Consider the following 23,166-nt stretch of genomic DNA (forward strand, 5'->3'; position numbering starts at 1 on the left):
TACATTTCTCCCCAATTTTTAAAACAGCCACTGCCACCAGCTGCTGCAGGTATCAGGCATTCTTCTGGCCACAACACCCAGAAGGCCTCACACCTTCATACTTTCTCAGAGCAAGGCAAGGCAGGGAAGATGTGGCAGAACGGGTGGTAAAGAGCCATGCTGGGTTGGCAGCTGGCTGCCCAAGCCAGTAATTAATCAAATAAGGGACCTGTGAGATGCCAGTTAGCTATCCCTTTTGCCCACTGCCTGAGGCAATTGTCCCATTACACCTCATCATTTTGCCAGTCCTGATCAGGGTTACTTTACTAGCATCAGTGAACAACTTAACTAATGGCAAACACTTTGCACCAACACTCACTTTATTCCAAGTCCATCACAATTTTTGAAGATCAAGGGATCTCTTAAGCCACCACGCTGAATATATTCCACATTGAAGTCTGTCAGGAGGAGAGAAGACAACATTCGTTAAGAGAGGCTAGCAGCTGACAAGAAGGTACCAGGAAAAAGCTGTACAGTGGTACCTCGACTTCCGAAGGTTTCGACTTCTGAAGCCCACTAACCCGGAAGTATTTTCGCTGTGCGTGCGTTCTGCTCATGCGCAGAAGCGGCGCACGGGGTCTGCACATGCGCAAAGCGCAAAATCGCGCTTTGCGCATGCGCAAAATGGGCGCTTCGACTTCTGAAGTTTTCGACTTCCGGAGAGCGCGGCGGAACAGATTGCCTTCGTAAGTCGAGGTACCACTGTATTTAAAAAAGGGAGACAAAATATAAAGGACGCTAGTGACACTGCCCAGAGCAATAGATTTTTCCATTTGCAACCACAAGACCCTTAATTTGGCAGATATCTCTGAGTATTCAGATTCAAGCATACATATATAATACTGGTTAATCAAAGGGCTGAGATTGACACAAAAACCTTTATGTTGATTCTCCGCCCAAAATTATTCACTCTAGCTTTCAGATGGTCTTTTGCAAGGATTTCAGCCAACTGCTACTTCAGAGCTGAAAGGCAAAACAGTATTCCAACCCTTCTCTATTCCCTTGCTCATTCACTTAAAGACATTTCAATCAGCTGCATCCCAATGTGGTGCACTTCCAAGGAGCAGATTCAGAACTATTCCAAATCTTAGTTTCTATCTACAGCTGAGGAACTGACCAATTTATTTTTAAAAAGCATTTTCATACAGAATTTCCCACAGTACTGTAATGCAAGTCATTAAGTGATAGCTGATGCTATTTTTCAAGGAGAACATCGTCCAGCAGGTGCCTCAAGAAAGGACAACAAAGGAGATGCACAAGTAGTAAAAACGCAAAATTAGGTGGCAATGAATTTTCCCAGAGTTAAGTCCTCTTGAGTTCAGAAAGGGACATTTCTAGTTCTAAACAGCTTTTCCTTCTATATGCCATCCTTCCCTTCTACATTCACAACAGCGGTATTCACTATGCAGCCCATTCACAGGTAACCTACTAAACACAAAAAGTTTAAAACACTCACATGAATCAAATGTTCCTCAACCCCAGGGGAATCCACCTTGTATGCAGAACTGTCTTGTCTGTGGGTGGCCCCATTTTGATGTCTGGCTGATAGAGGTCCCATAACTAAGCCCAATATTGGAAAGGATCATAATGGGTCCGTCACAGAAAGATGCATGAAAAATGGTAACATTACCTTTGGTTGGCCACAGTTCCTTGTGAGAATAACACCTGTACCCTACACTGCACTGGTGGGCACAATGTCAATAAGGATCACAAGGTATACTACTGACAGACCTCTAGGAGACCACCAGCTTCCTGCTCCCAGAATCCGAACTTTATCTATAGCTTTTTGTTTAGATGATAAATAGCTAGCACATTTTTCCCAAGCCGCCTTATTAATATCACATAATAATCAGGATCACCATTTAGTATGGATAGTGTGTTTCAGAAGTACCTATATTTCTGGTTACTGTGAGAATAAGTGACCACAATAAATGTTTCTTAAAGTGCACTGTCTTTTTACAATATAATCTTGACTATATAAAAAAATAGGACTTTTGCCTGTGGCTGGCATGACTGTGACTCTCGTTTCCTTGCTGAAACCCTAAAAATTGTGATTTATTTCACAAGGCACTCTTATATTTCAAATAATGAAATGCATCTACAATAAAAGTTCTTAAAATGCGTTTTTGTAATTGTTCTTCATGATAAGCAGGCCATGGAGTTATGCTTAAAAACAAGATAACACAAGCCTAAAGGAAGTCCACCTTACCATATTGCCATGCTTTAGTGTGAAACATGAGAGGTAGAACAACTTATTTTCAAATACTCTATGCAATCATGATGCACATCAATTTGGTTCTTCCAAAATAGGAAGCTGGAGTTCCAATACACATGGTGCTTAAGCACATCTAGAGAGTCAAAACATACTTGTTGCTTATTACTGCAATAGAAAAAAGAGCTCACAGCCATCTGAATATTAGAAAGGTAGCTTGGCATGATGCTTACCTTTGCCTTCCATGAAGACCACAAAATCGGCATTAAATTTGTTGGTGGTAAGTTTCTCTTCGAGGTCAAATGTTCGTTTCCCCTCAATTTCATCATCTGAGATGCCATCATCCTCATAACGTCGTCTCATAGCACCACGCTGTGGAAACAGTGACAGGTGAGAATTGGAGGAGCCATTGTCTTGAACCCAACAGCTAGATAGCAGCAAGTTTCCAGAGATATGCAATGTACATGCACAACATGTGCTTGCATGTTCTTCTTGAGCATAGGTGATTAAACCAATACAATCTTCCATAAAGAGATCCTGTTCACAATTACATCAGTTTTAACAAACATGCAATTACTTATCTGAATGCTCTTTCCCTGTGACTTCATATTGATGCTGAATGATAGCCCTTTCCCACTACTAGAGTGAGCCAATGGCTATGTCTCAAGTTCCACCCTGATGCATGGCTCTCTGCAGTACCACTATCTACATATTAATGGGAAGTGAAATGGGAAGTCTACATACAAAGTGTTCCCTGCCTCAGATGGCCATGCTAATGTGTGGACAGAGAGGGTAGGGTAAAAAAAAAGCCATGTGTCATCAGGGTGGGCCCAGAGGAAAGGGGGCACAGCCCTGTTATTCACACAATGCCCCTTCGAGGAAAGCATGATGGGGGCTAATGGCAACACAAGATGGTAACATCCTGGTATTATACTTCCTGCTCATATCTATAGATTTTTGATAGTTCCAAAGAAATTGGATTCTTTCTATATTTCCCTTAAATTCTGCAAACACTACCAGAATCTGGTGGTCCCCTAAGATGTACAGGTGAGCCTTTTAAAAGAGGCCCCGTGGAACATGTGTACTCTGTATCTACAGGGCTTCTTTTAAAGGACTCACCCTGTATTAACCAACTGCATTTCTGGAAGCACATCATTAGCTAAGTGTACCAAATCAAGCTCAGAGCAGAGAATGTAGTAAAATGAGAAATTAACTATAATCCAGAAATGCCCATGTTTGCGATGAAGTCAGTCTGTTGCAGGGATGAGAAACCTATGGATCATTAGGTTATGATGGACTACAACTCCCATCATCCCTGATCCTTGGTTATGCTGGCAGGGACTGATGGAAGTTGAGTTCAACAAAATCTGGAATGCCACAGCTTCTCCACCCCAAGTCTATTGTCTTAGGAAGATTTGAGACAGGGAAATAATTTGAGCAATTTTTGGATGAGGGTTTCCTGAAGAGGCCCTCATTTGTGTGAAGGTACAAACACTTCAACTGAAGCCGTTTATTTCCTGCAAATACCCAGTCTGGACTCAACTGCTATAATATTTTTTTAAAAGCAAGTGACTAATTAAGTCAAGTCATAGCTCCTCTTCCTGATACTGTATACCCAGCCTAAGCCATACTCCTGCTGAAACACTGCCGTAGGCACTACAGTGGTGCCTCGCTAGACGAATTTAATTCGTTCCACGGGTCTTTTCTTATAACGAAAAAATTCGTCTAGCGAGTCCCATAGGAATGCATTGAATTCTTTTCGAATTGTTTTTTGCCCATAGGAACGCATTAATTGAATTTCAATGCATTCCTATGGGAAACCGCGATTCGCTAGACGAAAACGCATTCGTCTAGCGAAGCAACCTCCGCTCGAAAAATCCTTTCGTTAAGCGGAAATTTCGTTAAGCAGGGCGTTTGTTAAGCGAGGCACCACTGTACCTTCCTTCCAGCAGTGCTAGACAGATATTGTACTTTACTATGTCAGCCTTGTCCATATAGGTATGTTTCCTTCTTTCTTTCTTTCAAGTTGGGCTGCAAAAGCATTTGCTCAGTACAGTATTATGTTGCTACTGGACCCCCGTGGCTACATTAATCCACAATGGCTAAAAGTGGTACCTCTAGTTACGAACTTAATTTGTTCTGGAGGTCCGTTCTTAACCTGAAACTGTTCTTAACTAGAGGCGCGCTTTTGCTAATGGGGCACTTTGCTGCTGCTGTGCTGCTGGCACATGATTTCCGTTCTCATCCTGGGGCAAAGTTCTCAACTCGACGTACGGAGTCTGTAACCTGAAGCGTTTGTAACCTGAAGCGTTTGTAACTCAAGGTACCACTGTATTTCACATTGCAGTCACCTAGTTTCCCGTGAAACCATAAAAGCTCAACATATTTGATATTAACCAAAAGACTAATATTTCTTAGATTCTAAAGTCCAAACTAATGGAAAAATGTAGCCATCCTGGGCAACTGGATGTGTGCAAGTGTGCAAATAACCAGTTGCCCAGGATGACTACATTTTCCCATTAGTTTGAGCATGGATCTATTTAAATAAATAAAACCAGGATTAGTAATGTAATTTCACATGGCAAGAGATAAAGAGGGTGAAGCTACTTTTGTGCATAACAAGCAAAAGTTGCTGTGATGGTCTAGATGGAGTGCAGACATGCAGTGGAGCAGCAGAGGTATGGTATCAGATTATTCTAATTTCTGTGAGGACAAGCAAGTCCTAGGTTACAAACTGAACTCTCCAATGCAAGAACAAGATACATTTCTTCCTTTAGGAGGTGCTGTTGTCACCAGAAAAGAAAAAGGTTTTAGTTTTGTTTTTGCATGTGTGTGGTATGCATTGGTTCTGTTCCTCTTCACTAGGCATCAAAGCACTGGAAGAAAATATAGAGCAACAAAAAGGGCTTGAAATGTGCTGTCGTGGCAATCAGAGAAGTGTTATGAAAGAAAAAAAGAAATGAAAATATTTTAAACATTAAATGCTGTAAAACGGTCTTTAAAAAGTGAAATAAACTAATTTAACCATATAGTATAACTAAAGTGGTTAACAGACCACACACATCAGTGTGAGGAAATACATAAGCTCTCATGGGCAAAACATGGGAGGTGGAGTAAGCATGCTGCATAGCAAACAGTGATGAATGACAAGTTAAATTTCAGTTCCTGTTTGGATACACTTTATTTTTAATATTTTTTGGATACACTTTATTTTTAATATGCTAGTCGTGATAATTTTATGCCCATTAAAATTGTCCATAGTTGTATTTTATGTTTCTAAAGTAACAGAATGACTTTCAATCTGAAAAAGAAAAAAGAAGTGCTAATGTAGCATTATTTTCAATTTTTCCGGAAATTTCAGTTTTTTCCGGAAAAAACCTGGGGTTTTTCCCGAGCTTCAAAATTTCCGGAAATTTTACATCTCTAGCCCCGCACTGGTCGTCGCTGGAAGGCAGCCCCAAGTGACTTCCGGGCAGTAGTCCCAAGCAAGGGCAGGTCTTATTTATTTATTTATTTATTTATTTATTTATTTATTTATGGCCTGCGTAAGCACAGTCACACATGAGTGGGATACACTCTACTTTCTTACAGGATGGGGAAGTCATTCCAGTTTGAAAATCTACACAGACCAGTGCTAGAAACTGAGATATGAAAGCTAGGAGCTAATGCTAGGTTATGGGTGCAAAAATGGAATGTCTAGGCGTGCTTTTTTATAACAAGAATACAAGCTGAAAATGAATGAACTGCAGCTAAAATATTATGTTCATTCTTCACATGGTCTAGTCCTTCCCCTGCCCACCCCCCTAATATTCTTAAGAGGGTCTCTTCTCCAGTCTTCAGAGAGTAGCTAGAAGTGGGGAGGCAGAAAAGGGTCTTCCTTTCCTTCCACTCTGCAGTTTTAATCTGAAATCTTAGGCACAGTACTGCACCCAGAGCTCAGAAACTGTTCACCATTAATGATTCCCTGTTGCAAAATGCACCTAGAACAATGGGAGTTTCGAACACTCAGACATATTTGAAGATGCTAAGACTGAACCATGTACAGTACTGAAGTATCTAGCAATTCTGGCCCAGAACAGAATTGGTCAGCTTATTCTATTTTTGACAGAATTAACTGTGTCTATCTAGTATACTGCTGAGCTAAATTTCTCCTGCAGGGGAAAACTGACTAACTTCTCTGTTGCATCATCAGTTCAATTATAAACTTGCTAGGCTATTTTGAAAGAGATGGAAATGGAAGGTTAGCAACTCAGAGCTGACCAGCCCATCCAGCTTCAGGTCTCTGCAAGTCACTGTGGTGAATGACTATTATTCAGCCAGAAAAAAATTGCTCCAAAAAACCCACTAAATACAAGATTGGATGCAAAAGATCTTTTGCAAATTGTTATATTGTTTTGCATAATCAGACATTTATTGGTTTCGCATACATGCAGTAATTTTAACAAAGCAAACAATGTGGAAACGAAGCCAAATAAGCAGTCACTCCCTTGCTTAGAAGCTACATAGGAAATGACATGGCCATTTAAAAACTGACTTGTGAACTGTAGAAATATTAACAGTTTAATTTTAAAAAGAGACTACAGGTACAGGTCCCAGTATTGCCTGTCTCCTGTGTTGCAAGCTGTCACTGATAGCATCGGCTTAGCTTATTGTGGCATTGAGATGCAGTGGTGGGCAAAGCTTCATCTCCCAGTTTTCTGCTATTAAGAGCACAAGAGGCCCATCGCGAAAAGCTGACAAACTACACTACACACTTAATTTCAAGTTTATCCTATTTATGGATTCTCCATACTAAATGAGACAAAGGATATACTTGTTTGCCTGCAAACCTCTTGGTATGCCATCAAATGCTTCACCTTCTACAGTGCTTTGTATATACACAAAGTGGGACAGTCAGAATATCGACAGACATGATCAAAATGCTTTTACAACTTTTCTGCCTTCTTGAGAACCAAACAAGCAAGGTGCTCTTAAAGTATAGGATGAAGTGAAAAGACCTCAGGTTCACATCCGATGCTGCTGTCCTGTTAGCATAATCTTGCTTTCACAATTTTGCTTAGGCAATCCCCCGTGCAACCTCAAAATCTGCTCCAGAGGGTAGGAGGAGCCTCCAGAGCAATTTTTGAGAGCATGCAGGGAAAGGAGAGGAAGCCCTGTTGCATAAATAGATATCTGTATGCATAGAATCTAGAACTGTAGAGCTGGAAGAGACCCCAGGCTCCTCTAGTCCAACCCCCTGCAATGCATAGCAGTAGAAACAACATATCTGTAAGAGCTGTACATACTACCATAACCCAAATGACCCCTCACACATGCTTCCGTTACTTCAGACCCTATGTCAGGATTACCAAGAAAAATAACATAGAATCTGTGTGTGTTTGTGCGTGTGTGCGCACACGCACAAATATATCCATGTTCTATACCTATGTTACTCTTGACATACTGTAGAGAGTAATATGGCACACGCAACCTAAAGCTAGAAATTACACGCCGATGTTAAGACACTAGTAAGGAAGCAGTTTTCCTAAGAGAAGTTAACTGAAAGATTACCAATCATTTCCACTGCTTGTCTTAACTTTAAGAAACACCTGCATGTCATTTCTGCATTCAAGACCTGTTCCTGATGAGGTCTGATACAGATTAATTAGGATTCATGCCATATTCCTGGGTCAGACTATCATCTGAGCTGCCAGCTTTCACACCTAGATAAAATAACAGGTGACTAATTGAGCAGACCTGTTTAGTACACAATAACCACCAGTAATTAACTAAGCTTGAATACTGTCTAGGGCTTCAAGACAGACAGCATGACCGGAAAAATGAATGCTTCTGCTAACAAAATTGTTCATTCCAAAAACTATCAAGTGCACCAGAATAGCATGGAATTGACAGTGCCATCTTAAAAGGGAAATCAAAACCCATGACATTTCCCCCTGTTAAGTTTAATGGTTTCAAATAAGAATCATAGAATCATAGAGTTGGAAGAGACCACAAGGGCCATCCAGTCCAACCCCCTGCCAAGCAGGAAACACCATCAAAGCATCTTTCACATATGGCTGTCAAGCCTCTGCTTAAAGACCTCCAAAGAAGGAGACTCCACCACACTCCTTGATAGCAAATTCGACTGCCAAACAGCTCTTATTGTCAGGAAGTTCTTCCTAATGTTTAGGTGGAATCTTCTTTCTTGTATTTTGAATCCATTGCTCCGTGTCCACTTCTCTGGAGCAGCAGAAAACAATCTTTCTCCCTCCTCTTTATGACATCCTTTTATATATTTGAACATGGCTATCATATCACCCCTTAACCTTCTCTTCTCCAGGCTAAACATACCCAGCTCCCTAAGCCGTTCCTCATAAGGCATCGTTTCCAGGCCTTTGATCATTTTGGTTGCCCTCTTCTGGACACGTTCCAGCTTGTCAGTATCCTTCTTGAACTGTGGTGCCCAGAACTGGACACAGTACTCCAGGTGAGGTCTGACCAGAGCAGAATACAGTGGTACTATTACTTCCCTTGATCTAGATGCTATACTCCTATTGATGCAGCCCAGAATTGCATTGGCTTTTTTAGCTGACATGAGACATTTGATTTTGCAAAGTGACCAATGTATGAAGTCCTCTGTAAGTGAGACCAGAACAGTGTCCTGGCATTGGTCAAGGTAAATAACATACTCTTTACCTATTTATGGAAGTACAAATCTTTGTCGTGGATACCACATCATACTGCCTAGCACACATGAAGAGTTCAGAACTCTGCTTGGATGATTCAAACAGCATTCCTCAGCACTTTTCTGTTCACTCCATTTTCTACTGAACCTTCCTCCCCCAAATCTTTAAGTTAAGATAACATCAGTAAAGTTTTCAATTGTGTTCTGCTTCCAGAAAGCCCACAAATGTACTGTATTGTATTACATTAGTATGGTTTTTGTCTCCTTTAAGCCCAAGCTTTTAATCAAGAATTTTGAAGTCATCTTGTTTTTGTCAAGATCTTGCAGATTCCTTAGAGATTCAAAGAATCCCTGGATAGAGAACATTTCCTTTTTTGCTATGTGGGTGCATGCTTGTTGCTGTAGAAACATAACTGGATGTAAACAACAGACCTTTAACTAAGATCTACTTTCAGCATCACACCTGAGAAAGTCTTACAAGAAGGTCCGAAAGGCAGGGGACGCATTGGATTTCATCTGGTTTCGTCCTTCGAGAAATTTCCCCAAATTAAAAGTAAACAGGAATACACACATAAGCACTCAGAGTGTCTATGCTTCCAGACTCCTAGATTCTGTATCTGAACTCCTATTTCTGCAATTCTTGTGCCTAGCAATTTGAGCTTTTTTGTGGCAGTATAAACTGGGATAGAAAAGCTAGGAGCCAAATGGCTTCTGGGACCTAAGTTGTGGGCGCCAAAACAGAATGTCTAGTAATAATAATAATAATAATAATAATAATAATAATAATTTATTATTTATACCCCGCCCATCTGGCTGGGTTTCCCCAGCCACTCTGGGCGGCTTCCGAAAGAAAAAGAAAATAATCAATTAAACATTAAAAGCCTCCCTAAACAGGGGTGCCTTCAGATGTCCTCTAAAAGTCTGGTAGTTATTTTTCTTTTTGACATCTGGTGGGAGGGCGTTCCACAGGGCAGGTGCCACTATCGAGAAGGCCCTCTGTCTGGTTCCCTGTAACTTGGCTTCTCGCAGCAAGGGAACCGCCAGAAGGCCCTCGGCACTGAACCTCAGTGTCTGGGCAGAGCGATGGAGGTGGAGACGCTCCTTCAGGTATACTGGACCAAGGCCGTTTAGGGCTTTAAAGGTCAGCACCAACACTTTGAATTGTGCTCGGAAACGTACTGGGAGCCAATGCAGGTCTTTCAAGACCGGTGTTATGTGGTCTCGGCGGTTCCTCCCAGTCACCAGTCTAGCTGCCGCATTCTGGATTAACTGTAGTTTCCGGGTCACCTTCAAAGGAAGCCCCACATAGAGCGCATTGCAGTAGTCCAAGCGAGAGATAACTAGAGCATGCACCACTCTGGCGAGACAGTCCGCGGGCAGGTAGGATCTCAGCCTGCGTACCAGATGGAGCTGATAAACAGCTGCCCTGGATACAGAATTAACCTGTGCCTCCATGGACAGCTGTGAGTCCAAAATGACTCCCAGGCTGCGCACCTGGTCCTTCAGGGGCACAGTTACGCCATTCAGGACCAGGGAGTCCTCCACACCTGCCCGCCTCCTGTCCCCCACAAACAGTACTTCTGTCTTGTCAGGATTCAACCTCAATCTGTTAGCTGCCATCCAACCTCCAACCGCCTCCAGACACTCATACAGGACCTTCACCGGTTCTGATTTGAAAGAGAGGTAGACCTGGGTATCATCCACATACTGATGAACACCCAGCCCAAACCCCCTGATGATCTCTCCCAATGGCTGCATATAGATGTTAAAAAGCATCTCAGGGACTTCCGGGTTTGACCACCACCGAAACGGCAGCGCTCCGCGCGAGCTCCGCAGTGTGAGCGATTGCTGGAGAGGCTATTTGGGGGTAGCGAGGGCTGCGCAACCCCAAGAAAAGTTGTGGGGGTGACCCACAACTGAAAGTTTCCAGCGGCGTTGGACAGGACTCTCAGCATTCTCCAGCCGAAGGCAAGAGAGCAGAGGGACCTAGACGCACTTGGAAGAAAACGCCTCCCAGCAAGAAGCCCCAGAGCCTGGAACGGCGTGAGAGCGGTAAAACTTTTTTTAAAAAAATATCCAACCCCAGAAAATAAATCCGGTACTTTTAAATAAGGACATTAGATAAAAACTGGGACTATATAAAGAAACCTGATAAAAAAAAAACTAATGGAGGGAGTACTTGAGTAAAAAAATAACAAAGAGAAAACGACGTGGTACCGGAAAAATTAAAGAGACTCAATCACAAGCGGGAGAACGTGGGAAAGACAAGAAAGTCGTATCCTGTGTAAATGAAATAAACACTTAGTGCTAAAAGGTTCAATATTAAGAAGGACTATTGAAAGAGACCCTGCAAAAGAGATATCCTCATCGCGGTTTGAGCGGAGGAGGAGGGGGAAAGAGTAAGAGAGGAATGACTCGCATAAAAGCAATCCTTTGAAAGAAACCAACAAAGAAAGCGCGGTGGGATCTTGAAAAGGGAACTTTGCATACTTTAAGGCAGAGACCAGTGAAAATGGAGTTTTAAACCCAAATCCTAAAGGACAGAAACGATACCTGAAACAAGATGGAGCGGCGTGAGGTGGAATAGGGCGGGGACAATTGAGTGAAGAGGAAACAACTGGTAGAAAAAGATAAAGAACGGACTAACGAATTGAAAGAGGGGCTAAGAGAGAACAGCGACACCGGAGGCTGCAAGCCCCCAGCTCCCAACCCCTCTAGGCGGTCCAGAAGGATGTTATGATCGATGGTGTCAAAAGCCGCTGAGAGATCCCGCAGAACTAGGAAACAGCTCTCACCTTTGTCCCTAGCCTGCTAGAGATCATCAACCAGTGCAACCAAGGGAGTTTCAGTCCCATGATGAGGCCTGAATCCTGACTGGAAGGGATCCAAATGGTCCGCTTCTTCCAGGCGTGCCTGGAGATGTTCAGCAACCACTGTGTGTGTGTGTGTGTGTGTGTGTGTGTGTGTGTGTGTGTGTAACCCTTTTTAGTTATTATTTTGATAAGCGTGAACTAATATGCAATTCTTGTATAATATGCAATTCACATAAGTGACACATCGTTAATATCACATTTTTAGCAGAAATTGTTAAGACATGTTTATTTGGTTTTTACAATAAAAATATTTGGACCAAACTTCAGTTTTCAACACACTCTACTCTTTATTATTAAACTCCTTAACTCCTTTATTGTCTATCCTTAACATGTACTTTGAGGCTTCAAAGCACATACATTTCAGTAATCTTTGAGTGCCAGCCAGGTGCAAAAAATGACACCCAGACTTTTGGAGGTGATCGCAAATGGAGAATCTTTAGGTGCAAAATGCGTCTGGCACCCTACTAATTACGAACCCTGAGTATAAAAGATGCCATTCAGCAAGCAGACTAGATATTTTCTAGTGCCACAAACTTTAGGGCACAATCCAAACCCCATTTGCACTGGACTGGAGGAAAGGGAATTGGGTGGGTGTCCCTCTACCAAGCCCTGCCAGCCTTTGCCTGCAAAGTGCTGCCAGCATCACTTTGATGATGGGAAGTTCCTGTCTTTGTAGGCAGACAGAACTGCTGCTGATGGGATTCCCATCAACAGAAGCCAGCAGAAAGCTCCAAAATGAGCCTACCAAGTCAGCCATTCTGCTGACACCAGATCCAACTGCTGCACCAGTTCCATGCTGGCCCAGTGATTTGCCTTGTTCTCACCTTCTGCCATGGCTGGTGTGTGCAACAGGCATTGAAATGCACCAGTGGTAGGTAATGTTGCTTTATTAAGCCCCTCCAGGTGGCTGTCAGTTTGGATTATGCCTTTAATTGATTAATAAATGCAAATATTCAACTCCTCATTTAATCTCAGATTATAGTTTACCCACCGATTAACTGAAAGAACAAAGGAAGACTTTAGGACTTGAAACTCTTGAAAAGTCTCCACCACTTTGACCAGCTGTTTGAGAAAAACTTTATGGAAAAGAAACCTTTAGGTGGTTTCTCTTATATTTTGTATTTGATGCTAGCAAATAATTTTTGTTCAAACACAAAAATTCTATTGTTTCAATACTAAAAGCTTCAGGCAAGTGAAACTAGCACTCCTCAGCTGATATAAAGTCAATGGGTTGCATCCAGAGTGTCCCATTTGTGAAAGAGACTGAGATTCAGGAGAGGCTTCTGCTGGAGGAGAGAGGGTGACTTAAACTAATCCCCCTTTCCTCTTCAGATTGTTGCACCACCACTGTTGTTTGAGGTTCCTTCAACCAAACTTTTCAGGGTAAAAAGGCAAAGGTACCCCTGACCGTTAGGTCCAGTCACGGACGACTCTGGGGTTGCATGCTCATCTTGCTCTATAGGCCGAGGGAGCCGGCATTTGTCCGCAGACAGCTTCCGGGTCATGTGGCCAGCATGTCTAAGCCACTTCTGGCGAACAAGAGCAGTGCACGGAAATGCCGTTTACCTTCCTGCCTATTTATCTACTTGCACTTGATGTGCTTTTGAACTGCTAGGTGGGCAGGAGCTGGGACCGAACAACGGGAGCTCGCCCCGTCATGGGGATTCGAACTGCCAACCTTCCGATTGGCAAGCCCTAGGCTCTGTGGTTTAGACCACAGCACCACCTTTTCAGGGAGCATGAAGCAAAAATCACATTTCCTCTACCTCCAGCAGGAGTGTCCTAAGAGTGGAGTTCTGTTCATTGGTTGTGTTACTGAACAGAAAATATTCTGCATTAGTAGTTTTTTATTCTAAAATCTAAAGACACATCTTTCTTTTTACAGCAGTGATTAGGGCTTTCCAGAAAATTTTGAACTAGGCAGTTAGGGTAATTTTCTACCCCACATCACTGAATAGCAACAGTATTATATCTCACAAGCTAACAGCTGGGAGAGAAACTTTTTCAAACTTGTCAAGGGATCTAATAGGGTGCCACATTATGCATGATGTGAACTTCAACAGAGTAATACACTAAAATCTCGATGTTTAATTTAAAATGTGATTTGTCACCCTGGTTCCTTCAGGATTCTCTACTGGGAACCGAAGGAACCATTTCTTGCCTTCAAGGCCCATCCAGATATTTATTTTTGCAAGAGATGTCAAGAAGTGACATCCCAATGAGATAAAAGAGTAATATTTTAGAAATGGTCGCATTTTAGAAATGGGATCCCAGTAATTCTATTGTGCAACTCCCAATGAGGTTTATTTCAGTTAGAGAGTTGTCTCCCCATACTTGCACATAATAATTTTTAAAGTTCTAAGTTGCCCAAGACCAGGCTACTTCAAGAACTCTCTTCTACGATACAATCTGCTTGAATTATAAGATTAATTTATAGGTTAATCTTTGCTCTGTCCCATTATCATGGGACAACAGAGGCAGGCACAAGAGGCAGAGCCTTCTCTGTAGTGGTGCCAAAATTCTGGAACGACCTCCTTGAGAGAGCCAGTTGGCTCCCACTGTTTTTACCTGCATTCTGTAAACATTTTTATTTTAGAAAGCTTTTAAAGCAAAATGCCCTGATGCTTTGAGAATTACACCTGATATGCTTTTACTGCCCAATTTACTTGTTTTAGTCTTTTATGCTCTAATTAGAACAAGATTACTATATATTGATTTCTGGCTTTCAGAAAAGTGGGATATAAACAATTAACATTGGATGTTGAGGTCCATTTCCTTTATACAATATTTTCCAGGATGGAGGGAAAGGGTCGATTTTTAAGGAGCTGGCCCTATGAAGATAGTGAAATTGTTACAATTTAAGTGGTAGGTCCATTGGATTTTCCTGGTAGACACTTCCCTATTCTGACAAAGTTTGACTTTGGAAAACGAGACTGATTCAATGAATCAGAATTAAAATCTAACACAGATGAGGAGTCCAAATATTTATAGCCTCTTACATTTATAACCTCTGAAGGTGTCTTCCCTTTTATACCTGGCAACATTAATGGAGACGGGTTTATTAAATCATTTGCGTACTGGAACATAAGGGCTATACCTAGGTCCTAGAATGATATTTAGGGCTTTAAACATCAATAGCAGAATTTTAACCTGGACCAGAGAGCCAATGAAGTTGTTGCAAAATTGCTGTTATCTATTCTGTGCAGTTTGTACTGTTAACACTCTTAGCAGACAATTTTGCACCAGTTACAGATAATTTTTAGACTTTTCTGAGTCCGCCCTACACAGAACATGTTACAGTAGGCTATAGTAGGTCCGATAGCATAGTTGGTGATGCCACCTTTGGCTGCTTCCCAGTTGGTGCTGACCCATGACGGGGGCTTATCTGTGGTGGTTCCCTGCCTGTGGAATTACCTTCTTGGTGTGGTGTGCTTATCTCCCTTATTACTGATTTTCAGGAGATATTTAAAAACATTCCTGTTCACCCAAGCATTTGATGGCTAAGAAATGCTCACAATGGCAACCATGAAATAACTGTGAGGATATGCAATTGCATTTAAATGTTTTTAGATATTCTAAATATTCTTAAATGTTTTTACATTGTTTTTGAATGTTTAAAATATATTTTTAAAATATCCCCAAATCAAGCACCAGACTGAAGTTCTTCAAATAGGATAATGCAGGGGAGTATCAGTAATAGTAACCTGGCATAGCCCTAGGCCTGGCCAGCACAGACAATTAAAAGATGCCCAAAGAAATGAAGGACACCAATACAGTATGTGAATGCAAACTAAATTACCGGTAGCTACATTTACACCAACAGAAGAAAAAAAGGTGTGTGTGTCCTCAATCAGGGCAGCTGAATCTTTCAGATGGAAATGCCTATGCTCAAAGTTAAAATCATGTAAGACCAGTACTCATGACCTAGGAAGCTCTGCAAGATCCACCAATGATTAATAAGAGACTGTATCAGTAATTAAAAATGAATACATTCACTTCACTGGTGAAAGAGAATTTCCAATTCAGTTATCGAGTCGAAATGTAAAAGAAATACAAGACAATGCAGTCCCTTGCTTCTTCTATTCCACACAAAAATCTATTGTGTGTAATGGAAAGGCCATAGCTCCATTTAGCTCAGTACTTTTAAACTTGACTGGCAGTTGGGTCTCAAAACCAATTCTTCAAGATGTCTGCCTATTATCCCAAACATGTATTCACTATTTCTCATCTCAGTAAGCTCAGAACTCTGACAACTGTAGTGTGTGTGTGTGTGTGTGTGTGTGTGTGTGTGTGTGTGTGTGTGTGCATTCCCAGTAAAGAAGATCCAAAGAAAAGGAAACATAAAACCCAACCTCAAAAGTATGACTTGGGTACAAAATTGGGTATGAAGTTTTTTTAAAGGGGGGGGAGGAGGAATTGCCAGATGGACTGGATGGCTGACATTTGCCAACTATAGAGCCTGTTGAAAGCCCCAGAAATATATATGATTGAGCACTAGAAATATACCACCTTCCATGTTAACCTATACAGAAAGCCAGAAATCAATATAATCATGTTCTAATTAGAGCAAAAAATGAGGTAGGTCAGCTTTTTATATACATCAGCCACATGATTTCTTTCTGGTGAAAACAATGAAATTAGTACATTTATTGACCATTATGAAAGACCCCTTTTGGACTGAAATGCGTCTGGCCTTCAGTATTATTGCTGGTCACATGAAGTTGAAATTCAGACATCACTTTATATGGTTGTGTCCATTATTACTGCATTCTAGTAACTTCATTTATATCTCTTATGCATATATTGTTGGAAAAATTAAATACATTCTTTATCTTTCTTTCTTTCACTGTACTTGCACAATTTTGTCTCTTAGTCTACAATTCCAATCAAACTGGCCAGTTTGAAAGTTGTAATTATGGTACCCTTTTTCAGGTGAAACATATATAACCAACCATGTTGGTCCAATAAAAAGCACATATATAATGTTATACTTTTGCAGTCCCAAAGATTCAAGAGAATCTTTTTGGCAGCACTTCAGAGAGTTTGGAGTAGGGGAGGGGAACCTTTTTGGCCCAGCAAGCTAGAGCCTTATGGGCCAACTTTGACATGTCAACAGGACAACCATTATGACACCAGGTGATTGATAGGTGGGTTGTCCTCCGACCTGTCCCCCACATAGTGCTTCCCAAACACCCAACAGCCAGCTGGTTGGCAAGCACTTGGGAACCATCGAGCACAAAGCTTGCAAAGTGTTTTGTGCAGTGCTTCCCATGCATTGAGCGCTGACCTGCCAAAGCTGCTTTCTGCAGACATCAGCTATGCTAGTCCAACTGCATTTCTACCTGTCCCATACCTGATGCCACACTCAATGGCAAATGGGTGTTGTTTGTGGGAAATGGCCTCACTGGTAGGGCCTGTGTTGTGTCAGATATGGTCCATGGGACAAAGATATCCTTAACCTGGTTTGGAGGGATAAAAAGCAAGAGCTTTTGGGGGATGGGGGCAGGGGAAGAAGAATCATAAGGTTGGTGGGAAGGCATGGACACCTGACCAGAAAATAAAGTAAAGGCATTTAGTAAGAATACTATAATCCATTCCATATAAAAACCAATTTCACATACTCAAAACAAAATTGGCTCCAAGGCCAAACATGTTGAGCAAACCAAAGTTGGATTATAGGTTTCTTTCTTCTACAGTAGTACCTCGGGTTACGTACTTAATCTGTTCTGGAGGTCCATTTGTAACAGGAAACCGCTCATAACATGAGGCACGCTTTCTCTAATGGCACCTCCTGCTGCTGCCGCGGCGCCCACAACACGACTTCCACTCACATCCTGGGGCAAAGGTCACAACAAGGGGCATCTACTTCCGAGTTAGCAGAGCGCCTAACCCGCAGCATTTGTAAGGGGGGCGGTGCGTAACACAAGGTACCACTGTATTATCTGAAGAGCTAGATACAACATTATTGTATGTAGCTAACTAGGTACATACTTTTCTATTTGAAAGCAGGTATTAAAAACGAGAGTCCAATTTTGCAGAAACTCAAAATTTATCTACATATTTGAAACCATCAACTAGCTACAATTACAAAGACCCCAACAAATGAACCTCAACTTTACAATAGTTTGACTATGTCCATTACAACGATTTTATCTTTGCTGGCTAACCACTTGCCAATATTCCTAATGCACACACAGTTTTTAGTTTCAGGCACAACTGAATGCTGAAATAAACCCTTCCTGAAAGTTATATGGAAAACTAGTCAACAACAAGTATAAAATCTAATCCCATCAATCGTTCTACAGTATTTTGACAGATACGATCAATATATTTTAATTTGCTTTCTATCCTGAAGGTTCAGGGCAACTTAATTTCCTTTTCCTTATTTTACCACAATACTTTCTTGAATGGTTTTCAAATGCAATCCTATGAAATCTTGTAGTTCCTTAGATACATGCTAAGAATTCTTACTGAAGGACAACTGGATTACCAAAGGACAACACTCACCAAAAGAATAGCTTGCCCAGTACTATCAATGTACTTCTTTAATGCCATGGTGCAAGTTTATGTGGCAATGTTAAATTAATTCCAGAGTACAATTGGTGTGGTTTGACCACTAGGGCTAACAGGAGAAACCAGTATCTCAAGTGAACTAAGCTGAGCACACTAAACATATTCAGAGCGCACTAAACATATTCAGGAGTCCTTTGCCATGCATATGCTTTGTGGCATTGCTCAGGGTACCACAGCAGACAAACCAATATAAAAAGGATTCCCTGAAGTTAGAATGTTTCAAAACCACTGTACAGCCATCCCTTCCACTCTTACTTTTAAAAGAAATGTTTGCTACCAGATCTTATTCTCAATTCTTCTTTCCTAATATGAACTCCACCTCCCACCACTTGTACAATTAACACTTCCATCTCTTAATTCCACTCCTCCAGCCTTTACAAACCCATAAAGACTGAGCACATATAGCTTCCCACCACCACACACATAATATCATAATCACAAACATGGGTCTAGTTACAGGTAGGTAGCCATGTTGGTCTGATGTAGTTGAAACAAAATAAAAAAATTCCTTCCAGCAGCACCTTAGAGACCAACTAAGTTTGCTGGAAGGAATTTTTTAAATTTTGTTTCGACAAACATGGGTGTTGAAGGTAATACAACTTTCCTATACACAAACAATGAAAGATGCCAAGAAACAAAATGCTTGATTACATTTGTAAGCTTAAACAACCAAGACAGACTTAAATATGTTACACATCAGTAAACTAAGAGTGTCTTTGAATATCTCTTGGAAGTAATTAGGTCAAATTCCAGTTCTGTAATTTCAATAATAACTATGATACGTTGGTTTCAGCCAAACACTTCCAAGTCAATTATTCTCCATTTACACTTCTTTCTTCCTATTTATACTGCATGGGGACAGTCATCCCGTGTTCTTGAAGTAACAGATTATGTAGAGTTTGGTATGGTGCAACCCTACATAGAGTGCATTACAATAACCAAGTCTTGAGGTTACCAATGCATGCATGGACCAATGTGGACCTATAACCCCTAACAGGGACGTCCTTATCTGGCTTACCAAAGCTGGTAGAATGCACTCTTAGCCAATGAGGATTCTTGTGACAAGGATGAATCAATGAGTACCCCCAGACTACAAATCTTCAAAGGGAGGGAAACATCCCATAACCTTGTCAGGATTCAGTCAAGGTCTACGGGCGTCCATTCAGCACACAACTGCATTTAGATATCAGCTCAGAACTTGCCACCAGATTCAGATGTAAGAGAGAAGGAGAGTCAATTGTCATGAGCCTTACACAGCTCAGGACTGCAATACAGGCAATCCTTGTTTTGCACGGGGGTTACATTCCAGACCCCTGCATACATCAGTGGAATGTGTAAATCTGTTCCACCCTGCCCCTTTTCATGTCATCTTTATGACATTTGGGGGCTACTTCCAGGTTCTGTGTACAATCACGCATCATTTGGACATGCCTAAATCGGTTGTTGTGTGTATCTTAAGGACCACCTTTCCCCATACGAATTGATCTGGACTCTGTACTCTGGACTCAGAGCCCTTCTCTATGCCCCTCTCCACGAGAGGTTTGGAGGATGACAACATGAGAACTGGCCTTTTCTTTGGTGGCTCTCCATCTGTGGAATGAATGGTCTCCCCAGAACGGTTCACGTGGTGTTTATCACTAAATGCATTTAGGTGCCAGCTGAAAACATTCGTCTTTACCCAGGCCTTTGGCCATTAAATAATCTATGGCCTGTTAAAGTTGTGGGGACGGAGGGACTATTATTATTATTATTTTATTATTATGCTGCCTATAACTATGCTTTGTTTTATGTTTTCAATCTTATGCTCCATAAAATAGTTTGTACTGTTGTACACTGCCCTGGGACCTTTTGATAAAGGGTAGTATATAAATCTAATAATTAATGATAATAATGATAGTGATAATAATAATAATAATAACAATAACAATGAAGACATTGTGCTCTAAATCCCAATGGCTTTACTTAGATGTTAAATAGCATTGAGGATACTGCACAGTGGTATCCAAGAGCATAACTGCTAGGGGACAGACACAGTCACCCAGTACTACTCTAGAATCAAGCTGGGCAGGTATGCTGAACAATACGTCAACTCCCAAACCAAAGAGCTGATCCAGAAGGCTACTAAGCTTAATATCAAAAGCTGCTGAGATCAAGAAAGATTAACTGGGTTGCAACCCTCCTTTCCCTCACCTTATAAAGGTCACCCATCAGTGCAATTAAGGCCAACTCAGTCCCTAAGCCAGGTTGGAACCCAGACTAGTAAGGTTAAATATATTTCACACAGAAACGCCTGTATTTAAAGCACCTTCCTCTGAAATAGGGTATTTTGCAATTGGGCCCAAGTTGCCACATACCATTGGATCCAAGGCTAGATTTTTCAGGAAAGACCATGCCACCACCTGCTTCAAGCAGCCGGGCAGCACCATATCACATAACTACGCATTACTCCAGGGGTGGGGGACTGGATCCAGCTGACAGGCCAGATCCTTACCTCCACCCCCACAGTCCAAATCTGACAGGCGGGTGAGAATGTCCACCTGCCAGTAATCCTTCCCAATTGCTTCTGGAGCACTGCTGGTCAGCTGGTTCTCAGTACTTCAAAGCACAACACAGAGCTCTTTGCAAGGGCTTTGTGAAGGGCCCTGCTTTGAACTCCTGCTGATCAGGTGACCGTCTGCACTTCAGTAGCACTTTAGAAACCAGCCCTGTTTGGATCCACTGCTTCAAACACTTTGTTCATATCATCAGGCTGTCATAACAAACTGATCCCACAAAACCCCTCATATGGTATGTTGGACACTAATAGATTCTGCAGTAACAAGCACTGAAGCATTAGGTATACTATGCTCTATAAAACCTACTCTTCTCAGGAAATGAACTGCAGCACAGTATACCATTTGAGAAGCTTCTGACTCATCCTCAAGGTAAGCGCCACAAAATATGTTATGGTGAACTAGCCTTAAGGGTACAAACATGAACAACTCACCAGGTTCATACTGGACAAAATACCCAAGCTTTCTCACCAGATGTAGTCAATTAAAGCACTCTAACACCACCACAACCTGAGTTTCTGGACACAGTGTCAAATTCAAGATAGTACACCTGTGATAATCCAAGACTGCAAAACTGAAAGCACAATGGAGGCCAACCATGTGTGTCCACATTCTTGCTCAGCCACCTCCACCTTTGCTAACCATCATCACCTCAGCCTTTGCTGTATTCATCTGTATGCAACTTTTAGTAGCCTTACTACACTCCTCTTCCTCTGGAAGCACAATTTTAAAATTTATGACTAGCTTGAAGTAGCTACTAAATCACAAACTTTGAAATTGATGAGCCCATTAACACTACTGGGCAATTATTTGCATTTTTTTCCTTTTAGTTAGAGTGGATCTAAAAAGTTATGGGTAGAAACACTGTGAATAAGAGTACTCTACTGACCAGCCTTTTGCTATAACGGATCCGCTCTTCTTCAGGTTCCATCTCAGACTCTTCTGATGAGAGCGAGAATGAGATATCAGAACTGCTGTCTTCCTCTTCTTCCTCCTAAAGATACCAGAATAAGGAAGGAGAACAGATGAGAAATTCCACTTTAACTCTTTATTGTCTTGGTTTTTATCAACAATATGAAATGTCATGAATCAAGAATGGAAAATTAACAATGACTATGAAGTAACAGGATGACTTAATTTTTAGGACCTGATTACGCCATGGCCATTTTTTAAAACTAGGGTCAATTAAAAAAAAATCCCAAGTGGTGATAAGGCCATTCCACAATGGAATCAGTCTCATAGTATCCACATTTTAACATCAAGCAATACTTTCATAGTTTTGTCAAGTACTGTACCCAAGTAAATATATATGCTAGGTGGCGACAAAGTATTCTATGTGGTGTCTGCTTTTTAAATGAATTAGAAAGTCAGTTAAAGAACAAACATGCTCAGTTTGGTCAGCAAATACCTATAGGAATTTTCCCAGGAAGCATTTCAAAACAATAGAGATACCATGATTAAACACAATGGAATCAATACAGAGGGCTCAGTTTACTATATTAGTGTACCCCACAACCCCACACCCCACAACTCAGCATTTGTTGAAACTGCAGTTTGGCTCTATGTGGAGAAGACAAAAGTATGCAAGCCTTTGTTCATTTGTATACTGTAAGAGTTACAGTACCTACCATTATAGAGGCAGAATTGTGCTAATGATCATGGCATAACCTAGACCTAGTCTGATCAAATGCAGCCAGACACCAAATGCAGCAGAATTTTAAGTTCAACAGCATAATGTTTTAATTGGTTAGTGTAGGCACAATATATGACAGCAAGCCATCATATGTGCTGTAGTCCATTCACACCTTTACTACCACTGTATCTCAGGACATGTGTGTCACAACTATTTTATTGCTCACTTAGGGAGAAGTTACTGAATGGAACATTTAATTCTGGAGCAGCCTGTGTAAAGGTACTTTATGCATCAAGCAAAGAAAAGAAATGATATAGATTCTGAGCATACCCCAATATGGTGTATATAAGTTATGGTGGTACTGTTTTGGTGGTAGACACATTACAAGACTGGGTCAGCAGTCAATCACCAGAAAACAGTCATTTCAGCACCCGCTTAACATTTGCATGGGTTAAACAAGTACCTGTAGTATAGGATACAGACCACAACATAACTCGATTTAAAGCCAATACAAAATTGCCTAAATGGTCTCTGTTTACATTTTCAAGTACAGTAAGCCTGCAACTTACAAGGGGTTACATTCTGGGAATTGTGCCTAAAGCCAAAATCAGTACAGTATA

The 23,166-nt window shown here is 41.3% G+C and overlaps 1 protein-coding gene across 3 annotated transcripts in view; it reads right to left on the bottom strand.

Moving 5' to 3' along the window:
- KDM2A (lysine demethylase 2A) overlaps positions 1-23,166 on the bottom strand; it is a 57,129-nt gene that overhangs the window by 32,481 nt on the left and 1,482 nt on the right. For all 3 annotated transcript variants that reach the window (XM_035125521.3, XM_088663830.1, XM_088663841.1), the window contains exons 3-5: positions 21,803-21,907; positions 2,485-2,623; positions 359-437 (exon numbers count right to left, since the gene is read on the bottom strand). In XM_035125521.3, the coding sequence (XP_034981412.1) occupies positions 359-437; positions 2,485-2,623; positions 21,803-21,907 (323 nt within the window). The remainder of the gene's footprint in view (positions 1-358; positions 438-2,484; positions 2,624-21,802; positions 21,908-23,166) is intronic.

The sequence above is a fragment of the Zootoca vivipara genome, chromosome 1, assembly GCF_965207765.1.
Source record: "Zootoca vivipara chromosome 1, rZooViv2.hap1.1, whole genome shotgun sequence".
NCBI classification, from domain to species: Eukaryota; Metazoa; Chordata; class Lepidosauria; order Squamata; family Lacertidae; genus Zootoca; species Zootoca vivipara.